This window comes from Haliotis rufescens, unplaced genomic scaffold (genome assembly GCF_023055435.1).
Source record: "Haliotis rufescens isolate VD_foot unplaced genomic scaffold, xgHalRufe1.0.p SCAF_14, whole genome shotgun sequence".
Taxonomy (NCBI): Eukaryota; Metazoa; Mollusca; class Gastropoda; order Lepetellida; family Haliotidae; genus Haliotis; species Haliotis rufescens.
In genome coordinates this window covers 19039321-19065805 of record NW_025963824.1, presented here as the reverse complement: position 1 = coordinate 19065805, position 26485 = coordinate 19039321, and the positions used below count along the sequence as shown (strand labels likewise).

Below are 26485 nucleotides of genomic sequence, written 5' to 3'. Positions count from 1 at the left end.
TGCTAATTTAGTAGTTTCCTGACGGCCAATTCTGCAGCTGCTAACTTGGCATGACCTTCCCTTGGTCTGCCACTAAGACGTCGTCCAGATAACCATGGATTCGAACTACCTAGAGATGGGCGAACATAATGACTGGCGCTGTAATCCTGGTGAATAGCCAAGGTGCTATTGCTATCCTGAATGGTAGGACTTGGAATTCGTAACGTTGGCCATTGATTGCGAAGCGTAGATATATCCAAGATGATGTGTGTATCGGGACGTGAAGATATTGTTAGCATTGTGCGAATGGGCTAAGGGGAGTAACTCTGATTACCGGAAGAGTATTTACCGGAAGTGTATCGAATGTAAATAGAAGTCAGATGAACGAATGGATTGGGAAGTTGCTAAGAGATAGATCGTAGGGTAAGTAATAGAATATGTGAGGTAATATTGCTAGGATATTGATGTATGGTTGTCAAGGGAGTAACGGATGTATTACAGTTAGTTTTGAGTATGAATTGAAATAAACAAGACGTGTTCTTATACTCGCTCGTTGTGTGCTGTTTACATTGGTGGCAGCGGTTAAAAAGAAGATAAAATGGCAGGAATAGGTGTTTCTCAGTGGGACAGTGGTGATAGTAACGAGATTAAGAGTCATTTGAAGCAACTTGAGGCGTTTTTCATCGTGAAAGATATGAATGACGACCGGAAAATGGCCGCTAGTCTACACCTATCTTTGAAGGGCGATGCAAGGGAATTCTTCATCAGTCTACCCGATGCTCATCAAGACTGCTATACAGAAGCGAAAGGGGCGTTATTGAAGAGATTTAGCAAGGGACAATCTGTGCAACAGTTTCAATTGGAGTTGACAAACAGGCTTCAGAAGGAAAGTGAGTCTCCGATTGCTTAGAGATTTGCTCTAGAAGCATTGTGTCAAAAAGCATTCCCAGATATAACTAGATCTGTTCACCAAGAATGTCTGGTTTTGGCTCATTTTCGAAAAGCCTTGAATGCAAATATAAAAGACAAACTGTCGTGGCTAGTAGCCGAAGAGGCCTCATTGGATGATGTTGTAAAGAAGGCAAATCAGATATATGTAGAATGTGGTCAGAGTAAGAGTGCAACAGTTGGAATGTTAGCAGGTAGTGACATGTCACATGAGGATGATCAACCTATTGTTGCTAAATTAGAAGAGTTGAAGTTAGTTCAACAGTCATTGTCAGAAACTGTAGCTGCAGTTGTAAAGTCAGCAGAGTCAAAGAAAAGGGAAGTAAAATGTTATTCATGTGGCAGATTGGGTCATATTGCTAAGGAATGTTTCAAGAAATTCAATGGGCAATGTCACAAGTGTGGTCGTTTTGGACACAGAGCAAATATGTGCAGATTGTCAGGCAGGTCGATTGGGGAAAGAAGATTTCAGGGAAACTACTAGAGGCTAGAAATGATGGGCGAACATTTCTGGCTAATGAATTTTCGCCAACAAATAACTGGGAAAGAACTGTATCTGCTACAATATCTGAAGATATATCTGATTTTCAAAGATTGAAATTCCTGGTTGTATTGGGGGGAGAAAGTGTAGGTGGTTGTTAGATACTGGAGCTCAGATCAGTGTTATTACTGAACAGTTAGACATGCATATGAGAGGCAAACGTGACAAACCTCATTTTTCACCACGAACTGTAGATGGGGAGAGAATATCTGTTGTGTATGATTTAACCACAGACTGCAAGATTGGGTCAATTTATATGGATTCACACCGGTTTACAGTAGTGAGGAAATCGGCTTACCCAGCTATTCTTGGTATGGATATCATATCTAAACTAGGACTGAAATATACTCTGGGTGATGACTGTTGTGAAGTGAGAGATCCGTCGAATCAGGAAAATGTATCAGAGAAATGTTCATCATCTCCACAAGTCAACTTGATTTACGCTACAAGTAATGTGACATTTTCCCCTCGTCAGTTTGTAGTTGTGAGAGGTACTGTTGCAAATGGAGAAGAAATGTCTGGAAATATTGGACTTGTGGAATCGGCTGGATATCGAGGGTCAGAACGATTTGGAATTGGATGTGGCAGAGTGTTAGAGAAGGTCAGAGATAATGGTACCATATTGTTGCATATGATTAACCCACACAATGATAGTGTTCAGATAACAGCTGGTACAGTGATTGGGACATTTTCTACTGACTTGATTGATAATCCTGTTATTGCAAGCATTCCTGAGAAAGCACGTACAACTGAGATATCTACGGGAGAGAAGATTGACAAGATGGCAAGAGAATTGTCGAATGAGTCTGATGTAAGCTCAGATCAACAAAAGAGACTCTACAAAGTCATAAAGAAGAATTCTGATGTGTTCTCGATAAATGGGGAATTAGGCCGTACAAATGTAATCGAATTCAACACTGGTGTCACAGAGACCAGGCCGGGTACCCCACAATAGATTGACAGATATTGAGGGATTTGTTCGGGACAGTTTGGATAAGGGACTCATTAGACCTAGCAACAGTCCTTGGGCCAGTCGTTTAGTGCTTGTACAGAAGGCAGATTCAAGTACGCGCTATTGTGTGGACTTTACTCGTTTGAATGATCGGACGGTAGGCGACAGCTTTCCAATACCAAGGATCGACGATAGTCTAGCTGCCCTTGGCAAAGCCACAATTTCAAACTTCAAACGTAAGATTTGAATAAGGCCTATTACCAGATTCCCATGAATGAAGATGACAAATCAAAAACAGCCTTTGTGTGTCATAAAGGATTGTTTGAATTTAATGTGATGCCCTTTGGGCTAAAAGGTGCGCCACAAACATTTCAACGCATAATGCTGAATATAATGGGTGACCTCAATTGGGAAATTGTGCTGATATATCTGGACGATATTATAATTTACTCAAGAAGTTTTGACGAACATCTTGAACATATTCAGAAAGTGTGTGATAGACTTAGACAGGCAGGTCTGAAACTGAATGGGAAGAAATGCAACTTTGCCAAGAAGAAAGTGAAATACCTTGGTCACATAGTGGATGAGACTGGTATCAGACCAGATCCAGGGAAAATATCTGCAGTGAGAAACTTTCCTCGACCAACTAACGCAACTGAAGTGGGAAGGTTCTTAGGTTTAGGGTCTTATTATAGGAGGTTTGTGCGTGATTTCTTTAAAATTGCTAAACCACTGAATAGTCTGACAGAGAAAAATGCTATTTTTGTGTGGACAGATGAATGTGAGAAAGCATTTGAAGTGTTACGTGAGAAATTGAGTAGTACCCCTGTGCTGGTATATCCAAACTTTGAGGAAGAATTTGTGGTAGAGACAGATGCTAGCAACATCGGGTTAGGGGCAGTCCTTAGTCAGTCTGGTAGAGTGATCGAGTATGCTTCACGGACATTATCGGCACCTGAACGAAATTATTCAGCAACAGAAAAAGAATGTTTGGCAGTAGTATGGGCTCTAGATAAATTCTGCATGTATTTGGAAGGAAACAAGTTTACAGTGATAAGTGACCATAAACCATTGTCCTACTTGCTGAAGTTGAAAGAACCAAAAGGGAAGTTGGCCAGATGGCGTGTTGCTATGGAGAGCTATGATTTCAAGATTCAACATCGTCCAGGCGAAGAAATGGTTGTACCGGATGCCTTGTCACGTGCACCGCAAAATGTTGAGGTTGATGCTATTTGCCTAGGGGGTCTATGGACAAAAGAAGAAATAGTGTTGTTACAAGACAGTGACCAAGACATACAGGCAATGAAAGAGTGGTTGGAGACTGGTAATAAACCTAAAGATATCTCAACACATGTGAAAAGTCTAGTAACTGTACAGGGCAAGATGCTGAAAATATTGGAGGGTGTGCTGGTGATAGAAGTGGTAGATGGTAAACACAGAACTGTATGTCCTAAGAGTGAAGCAAAGACTATACTAACAGCATTACATGACAGGATGGGACATTTTGGACCAGACAAAACTGTAGATGCTGTTAGAAGTGAATTCTTCTGGTTCGGATGGAGGAATGATGTGATTTCATGGTGTAAGTCCTGTCAGAAATGTCAAATAAGGAAAAATCCAACTCAACCGGATAAGCAACCAGTAGGAAATCTTGACATTCCTGTGAGACCACTCCAGTCATGGCATATGGACTTTGCGGGACTGTTTCCTACAACTGAACGTGGAAACAAATATATTTTTGCTATGACTGATCCTCTGAGTAAATGGGTAGAAGCTTTTCCGGTTCCGGATCAAACAGCTCAAACAACCACAGATGTCATTGCGAGGGAGATAGTGAGTAGGTATGGAGTACCAGAACAGATTCATTCAGACAGAGGAACAAATTTTGAATCTGCACTGCTGAAAGACTTGTGTGAAAAACTTGGAATTCGACGGACACGCACAGCACCTTACAACCCTGCTTGTAATGGGCAGGTAGAAAGGATGAATCGGAACATTGCAGAGAGACTATCAATGATGATCGAGGCAAAGGATCAAAAGGATTGGGATGTTAAATTGCCTAATGCAATATCTTCGATAAGAATGGTTCCAAGTGCTGCAACTAAAGAGACACCCTTTGAGGTTTTGTTTGGGTTTCAGCCGAGAAACCAGGCAAGTGTGTTCACGTCAAACAAAACCCATAACATTGAAGAGACGAGAGAAGAAGTTCGGCCTAGGATTGTAAGAGAACAGTTTGGAAGAAAAGAAAGGCAGAGTAAGAATGTGAAGTTCCGTCCATTTGAAGAAGGGGAGAAAGTGTGGATGTATCATCCACATAAGGGAAATGGACTGTCTAGAAAGTTAGTGGGTAATAGATGGTCAGGGCCATTTACAGTGATCAAGAGACTGGGTGAGACAACATATCAGATAGTACCTCTTAAGGGGCGTGGTCACACAAGAGTGGTGAATCATAGAATTCTTAAGAGACATTTCAGTCGACCAGGTCACCTCCAAGAACCTGATAGTGATACTATCGAGCATGAGCAGTGTGTGCCATCAGAGACTGTGACAGGTGAAACTAAACAGATAACTGCTGAAAGAGAAAGTGATCAGTGTGACAGTGCGCAGGAGTTTGTGTTTCCGTTGGACTGTATTTCCACATGTGATGAAGAGACTAGTCGGAGAGTGAGAAGTTCAAGGAGACTGAGACATGCCCCATCATGGCAAAAAGATTATGAACTCTAAATTGAATAATTAGGTGTTTTGTAAAAAGTGTTATTGATAATTAAATGTATATATTGTATTTAAGTATTTTCTAATTAATTTGCATTTTTGAATTGTACATAGAATAGGTTACTCTTATAGATTAGCAATAAGCATTCATTGTCTAGGAGGGAGGAATGTTAGCATTGTGCGAATGGGCTAAGGGGAGTAACTCTGATTACCGGAAGAGTATTTACCGGAAGTGTTTCGAATGTAAATAGAAGTTAGATGAACGAATGGATTCGGAAGTTGCTAAGAGATAGATCGTAGGGTAAGTAATAGAATATGTGAGGTAATATTGCTAGGATATTGATGTATGGTTGTCAAGGGAGTAACGGATGTATTACAGTTAGTTTTGAGTATGAATTGAAATAAACAAGACGTGTTCTTATACTCGCTCGTTGTGTGCTGTTTACAATATGCATCTGTAAGATCTAGGCTGATAAGCCAGTCTCTTTTCTCCAACATCGACCACAACTTCTGTATGGATTTCATCTGGAAGTTTGGAGGCGGCACCAGATATCCTTGTTGAGGACCTTTAGATCTATTATCATCCTCATCTCGGTTGTGTTCTTCTTCGTGACTAAAAAGACTGGGGAGCAAAAACCTTTGGTGTTGTTGGACCCTTTAGTTCCCAAAAGGCTCACTTCTTTAGTAGTTTCCTGACAGCCAATTCTGCAGCTGCAAACTTGGCACCGGTTAGGTGAAACCTTCGACCCACGGCATGTATGTTCAGGCTCGGATGTTTCCTGAAGTGTAACTTGTAACCGTGAGCCACGACATCTAGAATCCAGAGGTCAGGCATAACTTGCTTCCAATTTTCAGTGTTTGACAGAAGGCGCCCTCCTACTGGGCTTGGGGTCGGTGTTATGTGAAAAACGGTAGGCATAAATCGCAAACCATAGACATAACCAGGTCGGAGGGGGTGTTAGGAAGTCAGAATTTTCTTTCCCCTCTGCTGCTTGATCTTCCAAGACAATTATATCCCCTTGGCTGGCGAAAAGAGTCCTGTGAAGATTGTGGCTTGTCGTACCTCGGCCTCGGTTGGAACGAATCCTTCCTGGAGGGGACAAACATCTTCTCACAAGGCTGTTTGGATGCAGATGACCTATGGTCCCAGGGTTGCTTGTGAGGTCTATGGTTGAAGTCTGGAAACGCTCGGCTGTATCCTGCTTGACTTCGTCTATCACATTACTGAGTTGGCCGTTTAAAGTTGTGGTTGCTGATATTGGTTGCAGCGTCACAAACTTCTTGGGTAATCCCAAGGAGTCTGTGTGGCTGGCTTGGGTCCCGTTGGACATTCAAACGGTAAGCCGTGGTTGGTAGGCTAGGTAGCCATGGGTAGCTGGTCCATGGGTTAGTAACTGGAATCCACGCTGTGGCCCATGGCCTAGCCGTGGTCTGTGGGATGGCCGTGCGGCTCATCTTGAAGTTCTTGTGTAGGCTGGCCCACGGCCGTGGATGTAGATCTGGTAGTCTTCATCAAGCATGTCCTTCATCATCTCCTGCTGTTCTCTCAGAAGTTGTTGGATGAGCCTCAGAGAGCAGGGGATGATGGGGTCACCTGAGAGGGAGGTGCTGGAAGTGGAAACTGACTTGTCAGTGATGATTTTATTTGCCGCTTCTCTCATCTTAGCCTTAGTCGCGGCCTCTGACATCTTGGAAAATACCTCTTCGGATGTGTGGGTGTATTTCTCACATCTCTTCTCCGATGTGCAGGTCTTCCCTTTGCGAGGTTCTCCCGTGCTCATAAATCGACCACACTTCTTACACCCGGGGGTGATGGGAGATTGCATGGCGACCTCACCAAACCCAACACCAGCTATACTCACATGTGTGTAGTCTCTTTCAGCAGCACTATTACTTTAAATATATATGTATTTATATGTCTGTTATTATAGTAAACATATTAGAATAATCATAGGTTAATGTGATCTACTACCAGGTGCTAGATTGTCATTACTTCTGTAGTAGGTGTTGACTCAAGCACACATAGGAAAAAAGTGATATGGCTGCCATTGTGACGTCACGGTGTGGGTGGTTACGAGACTGCTTGGCGGCAACTAATTGTATGTAATTGACAGTGAAGAGGATTGTGTGATTGAAGCCAAAATACAGGATTTATTGCAGATATGTAATAGAGGTAGAAGTTTCTTAAGAATTATCGCTGATAAAGTGACATTTTAATACGTTCCTCTTAAAAAAAATGTAAAGCTTACAATAAATTGTATATTTATATACTTTAAATATCCTATCTCACACTATGCATTTTTATTCTTCTTCGTTCATAGGTGGAAACGTGCTTAAACAAAGGTTTCCAGCTTCTAAAAAAAACCACACCCCAAACACACCCAGCATCACCATGGCCACCTCCCAACAATCTAGGTCATGCACACTTTTCATGCCGGTTGACCTACAAATGCTGACCACGTGATTTCCCCAGCCAACTCATTCTCTTCCTAATCGCCACACAGATTTGTTTATCTGCAACTATCTAACTACTGACATAATATATAGAGTGGAAAAGAGAATTTGTTAAGAAAATATAAACAAATATGAAACTGACAACCAAACAAATGCATCACTCGCAAAATTACTGAAATTTTGAAAACATGCCACATTTTTTAAGAAACACGCAAGATGAGAAACAGATACTTTACCAAAGTACCATGTACTGATTTCAATTTGCCTTAGTATAAAGATTTATAAGTGTAAACCATGGAGGTTTGTTAGGGAATCTAAAACTACTTCGCTCATGACAAACTACTTTTCAAGCCCATTCGGAAGATTACAAGTGACAAATATTACAGACCAATATGTTACTAGTTTACATGGAATGGTTATTTCTGCAAAGTAAATGTAATCCTGCCAAAAAACTGTGTATTTTGTTGTCAATACTGATAAAAGAAATACTGATTACAAATAAGTCCTATTCCAGTCAAATTTCTCAGATATCTCTATCATCATTACTGCCATCCATGACATTGTTGTCAACAGACACAACAGAAACAATCCTAATGGCAAAGGAAGGGGCAAGGAGCTTCCTTCACTCACACACACAGGTAACAATTGTCTTGCCTCAGTGGGATACACAGAAAGACCGTCAAGGAGCTACCTCCACTCAACACACAGGTAACAATTGTCTTGCCTCAGTGGGATACACAGAAAGACCGTCAAGGAGCTACCTCCACTCACACACACAGGTAACAATTGTCTTGCCCCAGTGGGATACACAGAAAGACCGTCAAGGAGCTTCCTTCACTCACACACACAGGTAACAATTGTCTTGCCCCAGTGGGATACACAGAAAGACCGTCAAGGAGCTTCCTTCACTCACACACACAGGTAACAATTGTCTTGCCTCAGTGGGATACACAGAAAGACCGTCAAGGAGCTTCCTTCACTCACACACACAGGTAACAATTGTCTTGCCTCAGTGGGATACACAGAAAGACCGTCAAGGAGCTACCTCCACCCACACACACAGGTAACAATTGTCTTGCCTCAGTGGGATACACAGAAAGACCGTCAAGGAGCTACCTCCACTCAACACACACAGGTAACAATTGTCTTGCCTCAGTGGGATACACAGAAAGACCGTCAAGGAGCTACCTCCATCCACACACACAGGTAACAATTGTCTTGCCTCAGTGGGATACACAGAAAGACCGTCAAGGAGCTACCTCCACTCATACACACAGGTAACAATTGTCTTGCCTCAGTGGGATACACAGAAAGACCGTCAAGGAGCTACCTCCACTCACACAAACAGGTAACAATTGTCTTGCCTCAGTGGGATACACAGAAAGACCGTCAAGGAGCTACCTCCACTCACACACACAGGTAACAATTGTCTTGCCCCAGTGGGATACACAGAAAGACCGTCAAGGAGCTTCCTTCACTCACACACACAGGTAACAATTGTCTTGCCTCAGTGGGATACACAGAAAGACCGTCAAGGAGCTACCTCCACCCACACACACAGGTAACAATTGTCTTGCCTCAGTGGGATACACAGAAAGACCGTCAAGGAGCTACCTCCACTCAACACACACAGGTAACAATTGTCTTGCCTCAGTGGGATACACAGAAAGACCGTCAAGGAGCTACCTCCATCCACACACACAGGTAACAATTGTCTTGCCTCAGTGGGATACACAGAAAGACCGTCAAGGAGCTACCTCCACTCATACACACAGGTAACAATTGTCTTGCCTCAGTGGGATACACAGAAAGACCGTCAAGGAGCTACCTCCACTCACACAAACAGGTAACAATTGTCTTGCCTCAGTGGGATACACAGAAAGACCGTCAAGGAGCTACCTCCACTCAACACACAGGTAACAATTGTCTTGCCTCAGTGGGATAAACAGAAAGACCGTCAAGGAGCTACCTCCACTCACACACACAGGTAACAATTGTCTTGCCTCAGTGGGATACACAGAAAGACCGTCAAGGAGCTACCTCCACTCATACACACAGGTAACAATTGTCTTGCCTCAGTGGGATACACAGAAAGACTGTCAAGGAGCTACCTCCACTCAACACACACAGGTAACAATTGTCTTGCCTCAGTGGGATACACAGAAAGACCGTCAAGGAGCTACCTCCACTCACACAAACAGGTAACAATTGTCTTGCCTCAGTGGGATACACAGAAAGACCGTCAAGGAGCTACCTCCACTCACACACACAGGTAACAATTGTCTTGCCTCAGTGGGATACACAGAAAGACTGTCAAGGAGCTTCCTTCACTCACACACACAGGTAACAATTGTCTTGCCTCAGTGGGATACACAGAAAGACCATCAAGGAGCTACCTCCACTCAAACACACAGGTAACAATTGTCTTGCCTCAGTGGGATACACAGAAAGACCATCAAGGAGCTACCTCCATCCACACACACAGGTAACAATTGTCTTGCCTCAGTGGGATACACAGAAAGACCATCAAGGAGCTACCTCCATCCACACACACAGGTAACAATTGTCTTGCCTCAGTGGGATAAACAGAAAGACCGTCAAGGAGCTACCTCCACTCACACACACAGGTAACAATTGTCTTGCCTCAGTGGGATACACAGAAAGACTGTCAAGGAGCTTCCTTCACTCACACACACAGGTAACAATTGTCTTGCCTCAGTGGGATACACAGAAAGACCATCAAGGAGCTACCTCCATCCACACACACAGGTAACAATTGTCTTGCCTCAGTGGGATACACAGAAAGACTGTCAAGGAGCTACCTCCACTCAACACACAGGTAACAATTGTCTTGCCTCAGTGGGATAAACAGAAAGACTGTCAAGGAGCTACCTCCACTCACACACACAGGTAACAATTGTCTTGCCTCAGTGGGATACACAGAAAGACTGTCAAGGAGCTACCTCCACTCACACACACAGGTAACAATTGTCTTGCCTCAGTGGGATACACAGAAAGACTGTCAAGGAGCTACCTCCACTCACACACACAGGTAACAATTGTCTTGCCTCAGTGGGATACACAGAAAGACTGTCAAGGAGCTACCTCCACTCACACACACAGGTAACAATTGTCTTGCCTCAGTGGGATACACAGAAAGACTGTCAAGGAGCTACCTCCACTCACACACACAGGTAACAATTGTCTTGCCTCAGTGGGATACACAGAAAGACTGTCAAGGAGCTACCTCCACTCACACACACAGGTAACAATTGTCTTGCCTCAGTGGGATACACAGAAAGACTGTCAAGGAGCTACCTCCACTCAACACACAGGTAACAATTGTCTTGCCTCAGTGGGATACACAGAAAGACTGTCAAGGAGCTACCTCCACTCACACAAACAGGTAACAATTGTCTTGCCTCAGTGGGATACACAGAAAGACCGTCAAGGAGCTACCTCCACTCATACACACAGGTAACAATTGTCTTGCCTCAGTGGGATACACAGAAAGACCATCAAGGAGCTACCTCCACTCAAACACACAGGTAACAATTGTCTTGCCTCAGTGGGATACACAGAAAGACCGTCAAGGAGCTTCCTTCACTCACACACACAGGTAACAATTGTCTTGCCTCAGTGGGATACACAGAAAGACCATCAAGGAGCTACCTCCACTCAAACACACAGGTAACAATTGTCTTGCCTCAGTGGGATACACAGAAAGACCATCAAGGAGCTACCTCCATCCACACACACAGGTAACAATTGTCTTGCCTCAGTGGGATACACAGAAAGACCGTCAAGGAGCTACCTCCACTCAACACACACAGGTAACAATTGTCTTGCCTCAGTGGGATACACAGAAAGACCGTCAAGGAGCTACCTCCACTCACACAAACAGGTAACAATTGTCTTGCCTCAGTGGGATACACAGAAAGACCGTCAAGGAGCTACCTCCACTCAACACACAGGTAACAATTGTCTTGCCTCAGTGGGATACACAGAAAGACCGTCAAGGAGCTACCTCCACCCACACACACAGGTAACAATTGTCTTGCCTCAGTGGGATACACAGAAAGACCGTCAAGGAGCTACCTCCACTCACACACACAGGTAACAATTGTCTTGCCTCAGTGGGATACACAGAAAGACTGTCAAGGAGCTTCCTTCACTCACACACACAGGTAACAATTGTCTTGCCTCAGTGGGATACACAGAAAGACCATCAAGGAGCTACCTCCACTCAAACACACAGGTAACAATTGTCTTGCCTCAGTGGGATACACAGAAAGACCATCAAGGAGCTACCTCCATCCACACACACAGGTAACAATTGTCTTGCCTCAGTGGGATACACAGAAAGACCATCAAGGAGCTACCTCCATCCACACACACAGGTAACAATTGTCTTGCCTCAGTGGGATAAACAGAAAGACCGTCAAGGAGCTACCTCCACTCACACACACAGGTAACAATTGTCTTGCCTCAGTGGGATACACAGAAAGACTGTCAAGGAGCTTCCTTCACTCACACACACAGGTAACAATTGTCTTGCCTCAGTGGGATACACAGAAAGACCATCAAGGAGCTACCTCCATCCACACACACAGGTAACAATTGTCTTGCCTCAGTGGGATACACAGAAAGACTGTCAAGGAGCTACCTCCACTCAACACACAGGTAACAATTGTCTTGCCTCAGTGGGATAAACAGAAAGACTGTCAAGGAGCTACCTCCACTCACACACACAGGTAACAATTGTCTTGCCTCAGTGGGATACACAGAAAGACTGTCAAGGAGCTACCTCCACTCACACACACAGGTAACAATTGTCTTGCCTCAGTGGGATACACAGAAAGACTGTCAAGGAGCTACCTCCACTCACACACACAGGTAACAATTGTCTTGCCTCAGTGGGATACACAGAAAGACTGTCAAGGAGCTACCTCCACTCACACACACAGGTAACAATTGTCTTGCCTCAGTGGGATACACAGAAAGACTGTCAAGGAGCTACCTCCACTCACACACACAGGTAACAATTGTCTTGCCTCAGTGGGATACACAGAAAGACTGTCAAGGAGCTACCTCCACTCACACACACAGGTAACAATTGTCTTGCCTCAGTGGGATACACAGAAAGACTGTCAAGGAGCTACCTCCACTCAACACACAGGTAACAATTGTCTTGCCTCAGTGGGATACACAGAAAGACTGTCAAGGAGCTACCTCCACTCACACAAACAGGTAACAATTGTCTTGCCTCAGTGGGATACACAGAAAGACCGTCAAGGAGCTACCTCCACTCATACACACAGGTAACAATTGTCTTGCCTCAGTGGGATACACAGAAAGACCGTCAAGGAGCTACCTCCACTCACACAAACAGGTAACAATTGTCTTGCCTCAGTGGGATACACAGAAAGACCGTCAAGGAGCTACCTCCACTCAACACACAGGTAACAATTGTCTTGCCTCAGTGGGATACACAGAAAGACCGTCAAGGAGCTACCTCCACCCACACACACAGGTAACAATTGTCTTGCCTCAGTGGGATACACAGAAAGACCGTCAAGGAGCTACCTCCACTCAACACACACAGGTAACAATTGTCTTGCCTCAGTGGGATACACAGAAAGACCGTCAAGGAGCTACCTCCACTCACACAAACAGGTAACAATTGTCTTGCCTCAGTGGGATACACAGAAAGACCGTCAAGGAGCTACCTCCACTCAACACACAGGTAACAATTGTCTTGCCTCAGTGGGATACACAGAAAGACCGTCAAGGAGCTACCTCCACCCACACACACAGGTAACAATTGTCTTGCCTCAGTGGGATACACAGAAAGACCGTCAAGGAGCTACCTCCACCCACACACACAGGTAACAATTGTCTTGCCTCAGTGGGATACACAGAAAGACCGTCAAGGAGCTACCTCCATCCACACACACAGGTAACAATTGTCTTGCCTCAGTGGGATACACAGAAAGACCATCAAGGAGCTACCTCCACTCAAACACACAGGTAACAATTGTCTTGCCTCAGTGGGATACACAGAAAGACCGTCAAGAAGCTACCTCCACTCACACACAGGTAACAATTGTCTTGCCTCAGTGGGATACACAGAAAGACCGTCAAGGAGCTACCTCCACTCAACACACACAGGTAACAATTGTCTTGCCTCAGTGGGATAAACAGAAAGATCGTCAAGGAGCTACCTCCACTCAACACACACAGGTAACAATTGTCTTGCCTCAGTGGGATAAACAGAAAGAGAGTCAAGGAGCTACCTCCACTCAACACACAGGTAACAATTGTCTTGCCTCAGTGGGATACACAGAAAGACTGTCAAGGAGCTACCTCCATCCACACACACAGGTAACAATTGTCTTGCCTCAGTGGGATACACAGAAAGACCATCAAGAGCTACCTCCACTCACACACACAGGTAACAATTGTCTTGCCTCAGTGGGATAAACAGAAAGACCGTCAAGGAGCTACCTCCACTCAACACACACAGGTAACAATTGTCTTGCCTCAGTGGGATAAACAGAAAGATCGTCAAGGAGCTACCTCCACTCAACACACACAGGTAACAATTGTCTTGCCTCAGTGGGATAAACAGAAAGAGAGTCAAGGAGCTACCTCCACTCAACACACAGGTTACAATTGTCTTGCCTCAGTGGGATACACAGAAAGACTGTCAAGGAGCTACCTCCATCCACACACACAGGTAACAATTGTCTTGCCTCAGTGGGATACACAGAAAGACCATCAAGAGCTACCTCCACTCACACACACAGGTAACAATTGTCTTGCCTCAGTGGGATACACAGAAAGACTGTCAAGGAGCTACCTCCACTCACACACACAGGTAACAATTGTCTCGCCTCAGGGGATACACAGAAAGACCGTCAAGGAGCTACCTCCACTCACACAAACAGGTAACAATTGTCTTGCCTCAGGGGATACACAGAAAGACTGTCAAGGAGCTACCTCCACTCACACACACAGGTAACAATTGTCTTGCCTCAGTGGGATACACAGAAAGACCGTCAAGGAGCTACCTCCATCCACACACTCAGGTAACAATTGTCTTGCCTCAGTGGGATACACAGAAAGACCATCAAGGAGCTACCTCCACTCACACACACAGGTAACAATTGTCTCGCCTCAGGGGATACACAGAAAGACAGTCAAGGAGCTACCTCCACTCACACAAACAGGTAAAAATTGTCTTGCCTCAGGGGATACACAGAAAGACTGTCAAGGAGCTACCTCCACTCACACACACAGGTAACAATTGTCTTGCCTCAGTGGGATACACAGAAAGACTGTCAAGGAGCTACCTCCATCCACACACTCAGGTAACAATTGTCTTGCCTCAGTGGGATACACAGAAAGACCATCAAGGAGCTACCTCCACTCACACACACAGGTAACAATTGTCTCGCCTCAGGGGATACACAGAAAGACAGTCAAGGAGCTACCTCCACTCACACAAACAGGTAAAAATTGTCTTGCCTCAGGGGATACACAGAAAGACCGTCAAGGAGCTACCTCCATCCACACAAACAGGTAACAATTGTCTCGTTTCAGGGGATACACAGAAAGACCGTCAAGGAGCTACCTCCACTCACACACACAGGTAACAATTGTCTCGTCTCAGGGGATACACAGAAAGACCGTCAAGGAGCTACCTCCACTCACACACACAGGTAACAATTGTCTTGCCTCAGGGGATACACAGAAAGCATGATTAGTTTAGCATGTTCCTTGTACTCTTATGATTTATCGTTGTCTTAAGTTACAAGTAACCAAGTGTCACTTTTGAACTGATACAGGGTTGAATGGTTGGCACACTATCTGCATTCAGCTCAGTCATGAAGGGAATGGCCCATGTGGTGCAGTTCGTATTCAGGGCAATGGAGGAATACATGTCAGACTAAACTTGCCCCAGTCTTTTGGTGCAGTTGTCTGCCTTTCAACAGTTTCAAATTCAAGCAGCAGACAGTATCTCTAACAGTTTGTTGACATGCACATACATCAAACCATTGTTTGTTGAAGAAAACACAAAGCTATTGGGTCTTAGACATGAATACTGCATGGTGTTATCTGTGGAGAGAATGGCAACAGACTACCAAGACTCATTTGGTCCCACAGCCAGGGTGGCAGTGGCCTCATAGATGACAGGAACACATCTACCCTCACTCCACTACAACCCATCCTCCGACATGGTCAACTGATAAAGGCAAGCCCTATCAGTGTGCTAAAGACTGGATGCAATGCAGGAACCCCTCTCACCTGGGCCTTTTCAATCTTCATGTCACTGCCAGCAACTACAAGCACCTGGTGCACAAGATTTACACACTTGTAGGTGGCTTCCAAAGCATGAAACACCTCGGTGTCATCAGTATTATAACATCATATATACGCAGGTTTGTATCGGTGGCTCTGATTGGCTGACTAAGAGTAGATATCTTGGAAGTCAGGCTATGGTATCTCCTGGTGCTGATTCATTCTCAGTGACCATATTGATTGGGAGTTAGACTTGAATGAATTCCAGCACAACTTGGCAGGCACTGTTTAACATTCATGGAAGAGAGCTGAAATTAGCAGTGATCAATACTCCAGCATCTGGCATCCGTGAGCATGTGGGAGTGGGCAGCCAACGCTGGAGTAAACCACTTCCACACTTCACACATGATCCTCACTCAAAACACTGCATGTTGTTGGTGTAGTAAATCCACCGTAGTCAAGTCATGACATCTCTACATAATTACAGTGTCCTCAACAGTAGATGCAGGTCCCACATTACATTCTCACATATGTGTATGTATTGGAAGAAAATGGCATAAGACACATACCGTATTTGCCGTATTAAGCAACTGCATCCAATCTTATACCAGTCTGCATGTAATCTTTTTAAGTGTCCTGTACTGACCCTGCAGGTTTCCACGACAGTCCATATTCTCCAGTGTATAATACACATTTGTTAAAGAAAATACAGCTGGCAAAAGGGGTAAGCTCTGTCCATGCCAAACCCGAAGTTGGTAGGTAGCAACTTCCATGTTCTGGACAGTTAACAATGTGTTTTCCCCCGAGCATGTGAAGCGTGATTGAGGCAAGTTTTAAGCCCTTTTGATTCATAATTTGAACTAAATTGAACTTATTTCATGCACCAAAGGGCTTCTAGACCATAATCATTGTAGTATATATATATGACACTCAATAAAAAAAGTATGTTATTTTTATCTTTACTTTTGATGTCATCTGGTGTGACAACAGAAATAACAACACTGATCACTAGAACAATACAGTTAAATTTTGACAAGCTCTATCAAAACCCTTCACTGTCCAGAATCTAAACCCAAGATGACTGACGTCATATGGCAATGTGATTGACAAAGGCCCATCATGTAGGCATGAGGGAATTTACAGTGGACTTTTTTTTGCCTGATAACCTTAGGATAATTCTATCCTTCTATCCATTTTAGCTATAAGACAATCGACCCAAGCAAACTACACTGTTTAAAAAGCTGATACACATGATACACTCAGTGAGATGTTACTCATGGACATTATAAATAAACTGACACATACCAACGACACTACAATGTATATACAAGGATGATGAACTGATACATACAGACGACACTACAATGTATATACAACGATGATGAACTGATACATACAGACGACACTACAATGTATATACAAGGATGATGAACTGATACATACAGACGACACTACAATGTATATACAACGATGATGAACTGATACATACAGACGACACTACAATGTATATACAACGATGATGAACTGATACATACAGACGACACTACAATGTATATACAACGATGATGAACTGATACATACAGACGACACTACAATGTATATACAACGATGATGAACTGATACATACAGATGAGGGGAAGATTACTGAGTGAGTGAGGGAAAGACTACAGGGTGAGCGAGGGAAAGACTACAGGGTGAGTGAGGGAAAGACTACAGGGTGAGTGAGGAAAAGACTATAGTGTGAGTGAGGGAAAGACTACGGTTTGAGTGAGGGAAAGATTACTGAGTGAGTGAGGGAAAGACCAGTGTGAGTGAGGGAAAGACTACAGTGTGAGTGAGGGAAATACAACAGTGTCAGTGAGGGAAAAACTACAGGGTGAGTGAGGGAAAGACTACAGGGTGAGTGAGGGAAAGACTACAGGGTGAGTGAGGAAAAGACTATAGTGTGAGTGAGGGAAAGACTACGGTTTGAGTGAGGGAGAGATTACTGAGTGAGTGAGGGAAATACAACAGTGTCCGTGAGGGAAAGATTACAGGGTGAGTGAGGGAAAGACTACAGTATGAGTGAGGTAAAGACTATGGTTTGAGTGAGGGAAAGATTACTGAGTGAGTGAGGGAAAGACCAGTGTGAGTGAGGGAAAGACTACAGGGTGAGTGAAAGAAAGACTACAGTGTGAGTGAGGGAAAGACTGCAGTGTGAGTGAGGGAAAGACTATGGTTTGAGTGAGGGAAAGATTACTGAGTGAGTGAGGGAAAGACCACAGTGTGAGTGAGGGAAAGACCACAGTGTGAGTGAGGGAAAGATTCCAGTATGAGTGAGGGAAAGATTCCAGTGTGAGTGAGGGAAAGATTACTGTATGTGTAGGGAAAGGTTTACTTTAAGCAAGGGGAAAAAGTACTGTGACATTTGGGTAAAGATGGAGCATACCTGACTTGATAGTGAGGATGTGGAAACTTGGGATGTGCAGGTTGAGGTGGAAACAGGACGGGGGGCACATGCCAGGTCGTCAACAGGGTTCACATCACATGGCTGGGTGGGTACAGAAGACCACAGTGTAGTGGGATCACATGCATGCTGGGGTAGCAGAAAAACCTCTTCGTCTGGGGCTGCAGCAACTGCATCAACATAGCCTACCTGAGTGGTGTTGTGTGCAGGGCAAGTCACTGGTACATCCTGGTCCACACCAATACTGATCCTCCCAGCTGAGGTCATGTACACTTCCTTCCTCTCCCCAGCTGAATCACTGAAGTGGGGCACACCAGCCTTCAAACAGCTCTCCACACTGTCTTCTCCGGTAGTATTAACACTCTCATCATGCTCAATGCTGTCAACAGTTTTATCCTTGTCTCCAGTGTTTACGTGTATCCTTTTCTTGGATTGTGAATCATCAACATTCAAACCAATGACTTCCTCATCTTGAGCATTAGAGTTGTCATCAAGAGACATGTTCAGATCCGAGTCTATGTGTATAACTTTCCTGACAGCCAAGGTGTCCCCCTCGAGCTGCTCTGCCCCATCTGTTAGAGCACTCCTTTCACAACTTATTCTCCTGAAAGAACAACTCTCTGCAACTTCTCTCTCAGCATCAGTCTCTAATGCACCACTGTCAACTATATCCATATTTCCATGGAGTGGGTCCATCTCAGGTAGATATTCTGTCTCTACAGAAACAGTGTTGGAATCCGACTTACTAAGTGTCTTCAGGTACCTGGGAGTTCGTCCTGCTTCAACCTCATCTGGGTGGGGTGTGGCGGGTGTGGCGGATGCCTGCGGTCCCACGGCCTCAGACGACGTACAGGTTTCAGAGGGCCCTGCTACCTGGCTCAGCTCCTCATGTGGAATGAATGTTTCAAGAGCATTTTGAATGAGTTCACTGGCAAGAGTAAAGGCAACCTCATTCATGGCTGTTTCACTCATCTGGTCCTCCTTGGTAGCTGGGCTATGCCAACCCTTGATGACATCACTGGCAGGTATGGTGGCACCATCAGTATCCCCATTACTATAGGGGGGACGTGAGAGGCTGTCCCTCATTCCCCTCTCTTTCTCCATCTGGTCAGATATAGCGCTGGCTACAACATTGCTGGTATTATTATGACCAGACACCTGGTGTCTCCCCAGCTGCAGAGCTATAGCAGGTTCACCACTGATGTCACTTACCATTTCATTTGCTATTAAGTTGGCAACAGAATTATTAGAAGCAGTATTAGAAATTTCAAAATCCAGCAGATTCCCATGTGGCACAGAATTGTGTGTGCATGCATGGTCCATTTCTGGACTGGCGCCTGCTGTTGAGTCTGTGGCCTGAGTGGTGTCCATGTACCTCCCCTTAGGGCCTTCCTCCCCCTCCACACCACCATTCTGCGGAGTATATGCCACTGAACTAAGGTTGTCATCAGAGCCACTAGCACCAGCTTCGTTCTCATTCTCATCCAAGGAGGGCAAACTTGCTCGTTTTTCTTGAACTTTTCTAACCATTTCATCGTTATTAAAACTAGGTAGGTTGTCCTGTGTGAAGGCATCCAAAGATCCCTCCACATAACTATTATGTGGAGTCCATGGAATTTTGTTTTGTAAATCATCCTGATTATTTTCTGTGTCATTTACAGCATTCTCAAGGGATGCTCGTTTTTCTCTTATACGTTGCACCATTTCTGAGTTATAAAAGCTAGGTAGTTCTGTTTCCTTGAGGTGTTTCTCCATATTGCTGTCAGTGTAGCTGTTTTGTGGAGTAAATGTGAAGTCCTGTTCCCCCTGTGCACTGTCCATGTGGAAGTCCTGTGTTGAGGCATCGCCCTCGGTGTCAGCTCCAAGAGAGGCCTTCTTGGCCTTAATTCTCTCCACCATCTCAGAACTGTTAAAACTAGGTAAATTATGTTCCATGGCAACCCCACTGTATTCATTATCCATGAAACTGTTTGGGGGGGTCACTGGGTAACTGGACACCTTAGACCCCTGGCCGGAGTTCTGCCCAGGGGAAAAGTCCATTGGGCTTTCCAAACCTGAAGAAAACAAATCCTGTCCTGAAGATGGGTGTAAAACATCTGCTTCTGTCAACTCAAAATCGTCAGCCTTGGTATTGATCACGTTATCAATCAATTCTGAGGGTCTCTGAGTATCTCCCGTATTGTCTTCATTATCAGCAGATGGTATCAGAGCATATGGATCAAAGTTGTTTAACAGGTCAGTGTTGTCCACATCCTCCCTCTTGTTGTATCCTACTGGCGACAACACTGCAGAACTATTCACATAGGATTCATTTCCATTCTCATTAGCAGCTAAATCTGTCCCTCTTTCTGCCTCCTCGTTGCCCAGGAACAGTGCATCAAATTGCTCCGACAAATGTGCAGGACTGGTCAGCTGGCCCTCAGACGAAGCACTGGTCTCTGCACTGTGTGTTGAGGCAGCTGGGTGGAACAGGTCCACTGTGTCAGGTGACAGCACATCCAGGCCCTGGCTACTGGCATGTCTCTCTCCCTGCTGGGACTCTCCCTGGCCTAACGAGCTGCCACCTGACACAAACGGCACCGTACCAAGAGCGACACTTTCATCTGGGGTTTTTTCTCCATTAAGAAAAGCTTTGAGTATTGGCATGACCTTTTTGCGAGAGGCTTGCACATTTCCCTGATTGAAGACAGCAATATCATCTGGACCATCACTAACGGTCTCCAGCATCAGATTGGGACTACTGCAGCACTCAAGGACATCTGCTATCTGAAACCATAATAATACACACTAGTAACACTGGCAGCCAGCACATTATAACTGACACACTTTTACAAACTATCCCTGAATTTAATTAGCTATCTAATCAGCCTAGATAATCTGGTGTGATTAGTCAATGATACAGAGAATAAGTAGATAATGTTACCACACTCACTATTATGTCCTGGGATATCAATGTTTCTCTTGTACAATCACTCTACTCATAACCAACCTTATATAAATTTCACACCAAAATATGAATGTGAGAGTATTTATAGGCATTTAGAAGCTGGATCTAAACATGACAAGGAGTTCAAGGTATGGCATAGCTATCTTATATTTATTGATAATTACTACTTTGTTACACATACTCAATGTTTCAGGGCTACTTCTTGCCCCTTCATCACCCGAGGGCAGGGCATGACACAGACACTCTCAGTAAGGTGGACCTGAGGGCACGGCATGACACAGGCACTCTCAGTAAGGTGGACCTGAGGGCAGGGCATGACACAGGCACTCTCAGTAAGGTGGACCTGAGGGCAGGGCATGAGACAGGCATCTCAGTAAGGTGGACCTGAGGGCAGGGCATGACACAGACACTCTCAGTAAGGTGGACCTGAGGGCAGGGCATGACACAGACACTCTCAGTAAGGTGGACCTGAGGGCAGGGCATGACACAGGCACTCTCAGTAAGGTGGACCTGAGGGCAGGGCATGACACAGGCACTCTCAGTAAGGTGGACCTGAGGGCAGGGCATGACACAGGCACTCTCAGTAAGGTGGACCTGAGGGCAGGGCATGACACAGGCACTCTCAGTAAGGAGGACCTGAGGGCAGGGCATGACACAGGCACTCTCAGTAAGGTGGACCTGAGGGCAGGGCATGACACAGACACTCTCAGTAAGGTGGACCTGAGGGCAGGGCATGACACAGGCACTCTCAGTAAGGTGGACCTGAGGGCTCGGTATGACACAGGCATCTCAGTAAGGTGGACCTGAGGGCACGGCATGACACAGGCACTCTCAGTAAGGTGGACCTGAGGGCACGGCATGACACAGGCACTCTCAGTAAGGTGGACCTGAGGGCTCGGCATGACACAGGCATCTCAGTAAGGTGGACCTGAGGGCTCGGCATGACACAGGCACCCTCAGTAAGGTGGACCTGAGGGCTCGGCATGACACACGCATCTCAGTAAGGTGGACCTAAGGGCTCGGCATGACACAGGCACTCTCAGTAAGGTGGACCTGAGGGCCAGCATGACACAGGCACTCTCAGTAAGGTGGACCTGAGGGCAAGGCATGACACAGGCACTCTCAGTAAGGTGGACCTGAGGGCACGGCATGACACAGACACTCTCAGTAAGGTGGACCTGAGGGCAAGGCATGACACAGGCACTCTGAGTAAGGTGGACCTGAGGGCAGGGCATGACACAGGCACTCTCAGTAAGGTGGACCTGAGGGCTCGGCATGACACAGGCATCTGAGTAAGGTGGCCTGAGGGCGCGGCATGACACAGGCACTCTCAGTAAGGTGGACCTGAGGGCAAGGCATGACACAGGCACTCTCAGTAAGGTGGACCTGAGGGCAGGGCATGAGACAGGCATCTCAGTAAGGAGGACCTGAGGGCAGGGCATGACACAGGCACTCTCAGGAAGGTGGACCTGAGGGCACGGCATGACACAGGCATCTCAGTAAGGAGGACCTGAGGGCACGGCATGACACAGGCACTCTCAGTAAGGTGGACCTGAGGGCAAGGCATGACACAGGCATCTCAGTAAGGTGGACCTGAGGGCAGGGCATGACACAGGCACTCTCAGTAAGGAGGACCTGAGGGCAGGGCATGACACAGACGCTCTCAGTAAGGTGGACCTTAGGGCAGGGCATGACACAGGCACTCTCTATATGGAGGACCTGAGGGCTCGGCATGACACAGGCACTCTCAGTAAGGTGGACCTGAGGGCGCGGCATGACACAGGCACTCTCAGTAAGGTGGACCTGAGGGCAGGGCATGACACAGGCACTCTCTGTAAGGAGGACCTGAGGGCAGGGCATGACACAGGCACTCTCTGTATGGAGGACCTGAGGGCAGGGCATGACACAGGCACTCTCGGTAAGGTGGACCTGAGGGCAGGGCATGACACAGGCACTCTCAGTAAGGTGGACCTGAGGGCTCGGCATGACACAGGCACTCTCAGTAAGGTGGACCTGAGGGCACGGCATGACACAGGCACTCTCAGTAAGGAGGACCTGAGGGCAGGGCATGACACAGGCACTCTCAGTAAGGAGGACCTGAGGGCAGGGCATGACACAGGCACTCTCAGTAAGGAGGACCTGAGGGCAGGGCATGACACAGGCATCTCAGTAAGGTGGACCTGAGGGCAGGGCATGACACAGACACTCTCAGTAAGGTGGACCTGAGGGCAGGGCATGACACAGGCACTCTCAGTAAGGTGGACCTGAGGGCAGGGCATGACACAGGCACTCTCAGTAAGGTGGACCTGAGGGCAGGGCATGAAACAGGCACTCTCAGTAAGGTGGACCTGAGGTCTCGGCATGACACAGGCACTCTCAGTAAGGTGGACCTGAGGGAGCGGCATGACACAGGCATCTCAGTAAGGTGGACCTGAGGGCTCGGCATGACACAGGCACTCTCAGTAAGGTGGACCTGAGGCCTCGGCATGACACAGGCATCTCAGTAAGGTGGACCTAAGGGCTCGGCATGACTCAGGCACTCTCAGTAAGGTGGACCTGAGGGCACGGCATGACACAGGCACTCTCAGTAAGGTGGACCTGAGGGCTCGGCATGACACAGGCATCTGAGTAAGGTGGCCTGAGGGCACGGCATGACACAGGCACTCTCAGTAAGGTGGACCTGAGGGCAAGGCATGACACAGGCACTCTCAGTAAGGTGGACCTGAGGGCAGGGCATGAGACAGGCATCTCAGTAAGGAGGACCTGAGGGCAGGGCATGACACAGGCACTCTCAGTAAGGTGGACCTGAGGGCACGGCATGACACAGGCATCTCAGTAAGGAGGACCTGAGGGCACGGCATGACACAGGCACTCTCAGTAAGGTGGACCTGAGGGCAGGGCATGACACAGGCACTCTCTGTAAGGAGGACCTGAGGGCAGGGCATGACACAGGCACTCTCTGTATGGAGGACCTGAGGGCAGGGCATGACACAGGCACTCTCAGTAAGGTGGACCTGAGGGCAGGGCATGACACAGGCACTCTCAGTAAGGTGGACCTGAGGGCTCGGCATGACACAGGCACTCTCAGTAAGGTGGACCTGAGGGCACGGCATGACACAGGCACTCTCAGTAAGGAGGACCTGAGGGCAGGGCATGACACAGGCACTCTCAGTAAGGAGGACCTGAGGGCAGGGCATGACAGGCACTCTCAGTAAGGAGGACCTGAGGGCAGGGCATGACACAGGCATCTCAGTAAGGTGGACCTGAGGGCAGGGCATGACACAGGCACTCTCAGTAAGGTGGACCTGAGGGCACGGCATGACACAGGCACTCTCAGTAAGGTGGACCTGAGGGCAGGGCATGACACAGGCACTCTCAGTAAGGTGGACCTGAGGTCTCGGCATGACACAGGCATCTCAGTAAGGTGGACCTGAGGGCACGGCATGACACAGGCACTCTCAGTAAGGTGGACCTGAGGGCAGGGCATGACACAGGCACTCTCAGTAAGGTGGACCTGAGGGCTCGGCATGACACAGGCACTCTCAGTAAGGTGGACCTGAGGGAGCGGCATGACACAGGCATCTCAGTAAGGTGGACCTGAGGGCTCGGCATGACACAGGCACTCTCAGTAAGGTGGACCTGAGGCCTCGGCATGACACAGGCATCTCAGTAAGGTGGACCTAAGGGCTCGGCATGACTCAGGCACTCTCAGTAAGGTGGACCTGAGGGCACGGCATGACACAGGCACTCTCAGTAAGGTGGACCTGAGGGCAAGGCATGACACAGGCACTCTCAGTAAGGTGGACCTGAGGGCACGGCATGACACAGGCACTCTCAGTAAGGTGGACCTGAGGGCAAGGCATGACACAGGCACTCTGAGTAAGGTGGACCTGAGGGCTCGGCATGACACAGGCATCTCTGTAAGGTGGACCTGAGGGCACGGCATGACACAGGCACTCTCAGTAAGGTGGACCTGAGGGCAGGGCATGACACAGGCACTCTCAGTAAGGTGGACCTGAGGGCTCGGCATGACACAGGCATCTCAGTAAGGTGGCCTGAGGGCGCGGCATGACACAGGCACTCTCAGTAAGGTGGACCTGAGGGCAAGGCATGACACAGGCACTCTCAGTAAGGTGGACCTGAGGGCAGGGCATGAGACAGGCATCTCAGTAAGGAGGACCTGAGGGCAGGGCATGACACAGACACTCTCAGTAAGGTGGACCTGAGGGCACGGCATGACACAGGCATCTCAGTAAGGTGGACCTGAGGGCACGGCATGACACAGGCACTCTCAGTAAGGTGGACCTGAGGGCAGGGCATGACACAGGCACTCTCAGTAAGGTGGACCTGAGGGCAAGGCATGACACAGGCACTCTCTGTATGGAGGACCTGAGAGCAGGGCATGATACAGGTGCTCTCAGTAAGGAGGACCTGAGGGCAGGGCATGACAAAGGCATCTCAGTAAGGAGGACCTGAGGGCAGGGCATGACACAGGCACTCTCAGTAAGGTGGACCTGAGGGCAGGGCATGACACAGGCACTCTCAGTAAGGTAGACCTGAGGGCACGGTATGACACAGGCACTCTCAGTAAGGTGGACCTGAGGGCAAGGCATGACACAGGCACTCTCAGTACCTCAGCACCTGGAGGCCAACTGAGACCAGATTTTGTCTTTAGCATGTGATTTGATATATTTGCCTGACTGTTCTCTCATTGAACATTTTCGAATTCAGTGGCACCATCAAAGTCAGGTCACGTAGAATACAACTTGAAGTATGTTGAAATCAAGGAAATGTTTTGTCAATGTTGAGAAATTTAAGAAAATAAAATGATGTGACTTAGCCTCAGTTAGGATGAGTATAGCAGGCGATGTGATCTGTTTTCCACAAATTTCATCCTTGTTTAAGCATGAGCCATATCAGATACCTAATACAATGTATCCTGTTTAGAGGTTTAGTCTCAGGTTAATAAAGTCACATCTACTATTTAGGGTAACATTATTTTTCAGGGCACTATCATTTGCCGAAGCCCGACGTCTGCCACTAAATTGCTTGATGAAGAACAGTGGACTTCTGCAAATGGAGATACCCTGAAACATAGTGTCACCATCATTATAGCTACAATGAAGGGAGCTTTTCCTCAGCATGATAATATCTCCACATCAAATCAAACAACAATGGATTATGTCACTCTAAATCACTTGA

General features: G+C 46.6%; 1 protein-coding gene across 4 annotated transcripts in view; it reads right to left on the bottom strand.

Moving 5' to 3' along the window:
• Positions 1-26485, bottom strand: part of LOC124123071 (protein prune homolog 2-like) — a 192418-nt gene that overhangs the window by 53894 nt on the left and 112039 nt on the right. For 3 of the 4 annotated variants that reach the window (XM_048395103.1, XM_048395102.1, XM_048395105.1), the window contains exon 9: positions 18319-21102. In XM_048395103.1, coding sequence (XP_048251060.1) covers positions 18319-21102 — 2784 coding nt within the window. The remainder of the gene's footprint in view (positions 1-18318; positions 21103-26485) is intronic. The other variant, XM_048395106.1, reaches the window with a different exon arrangement.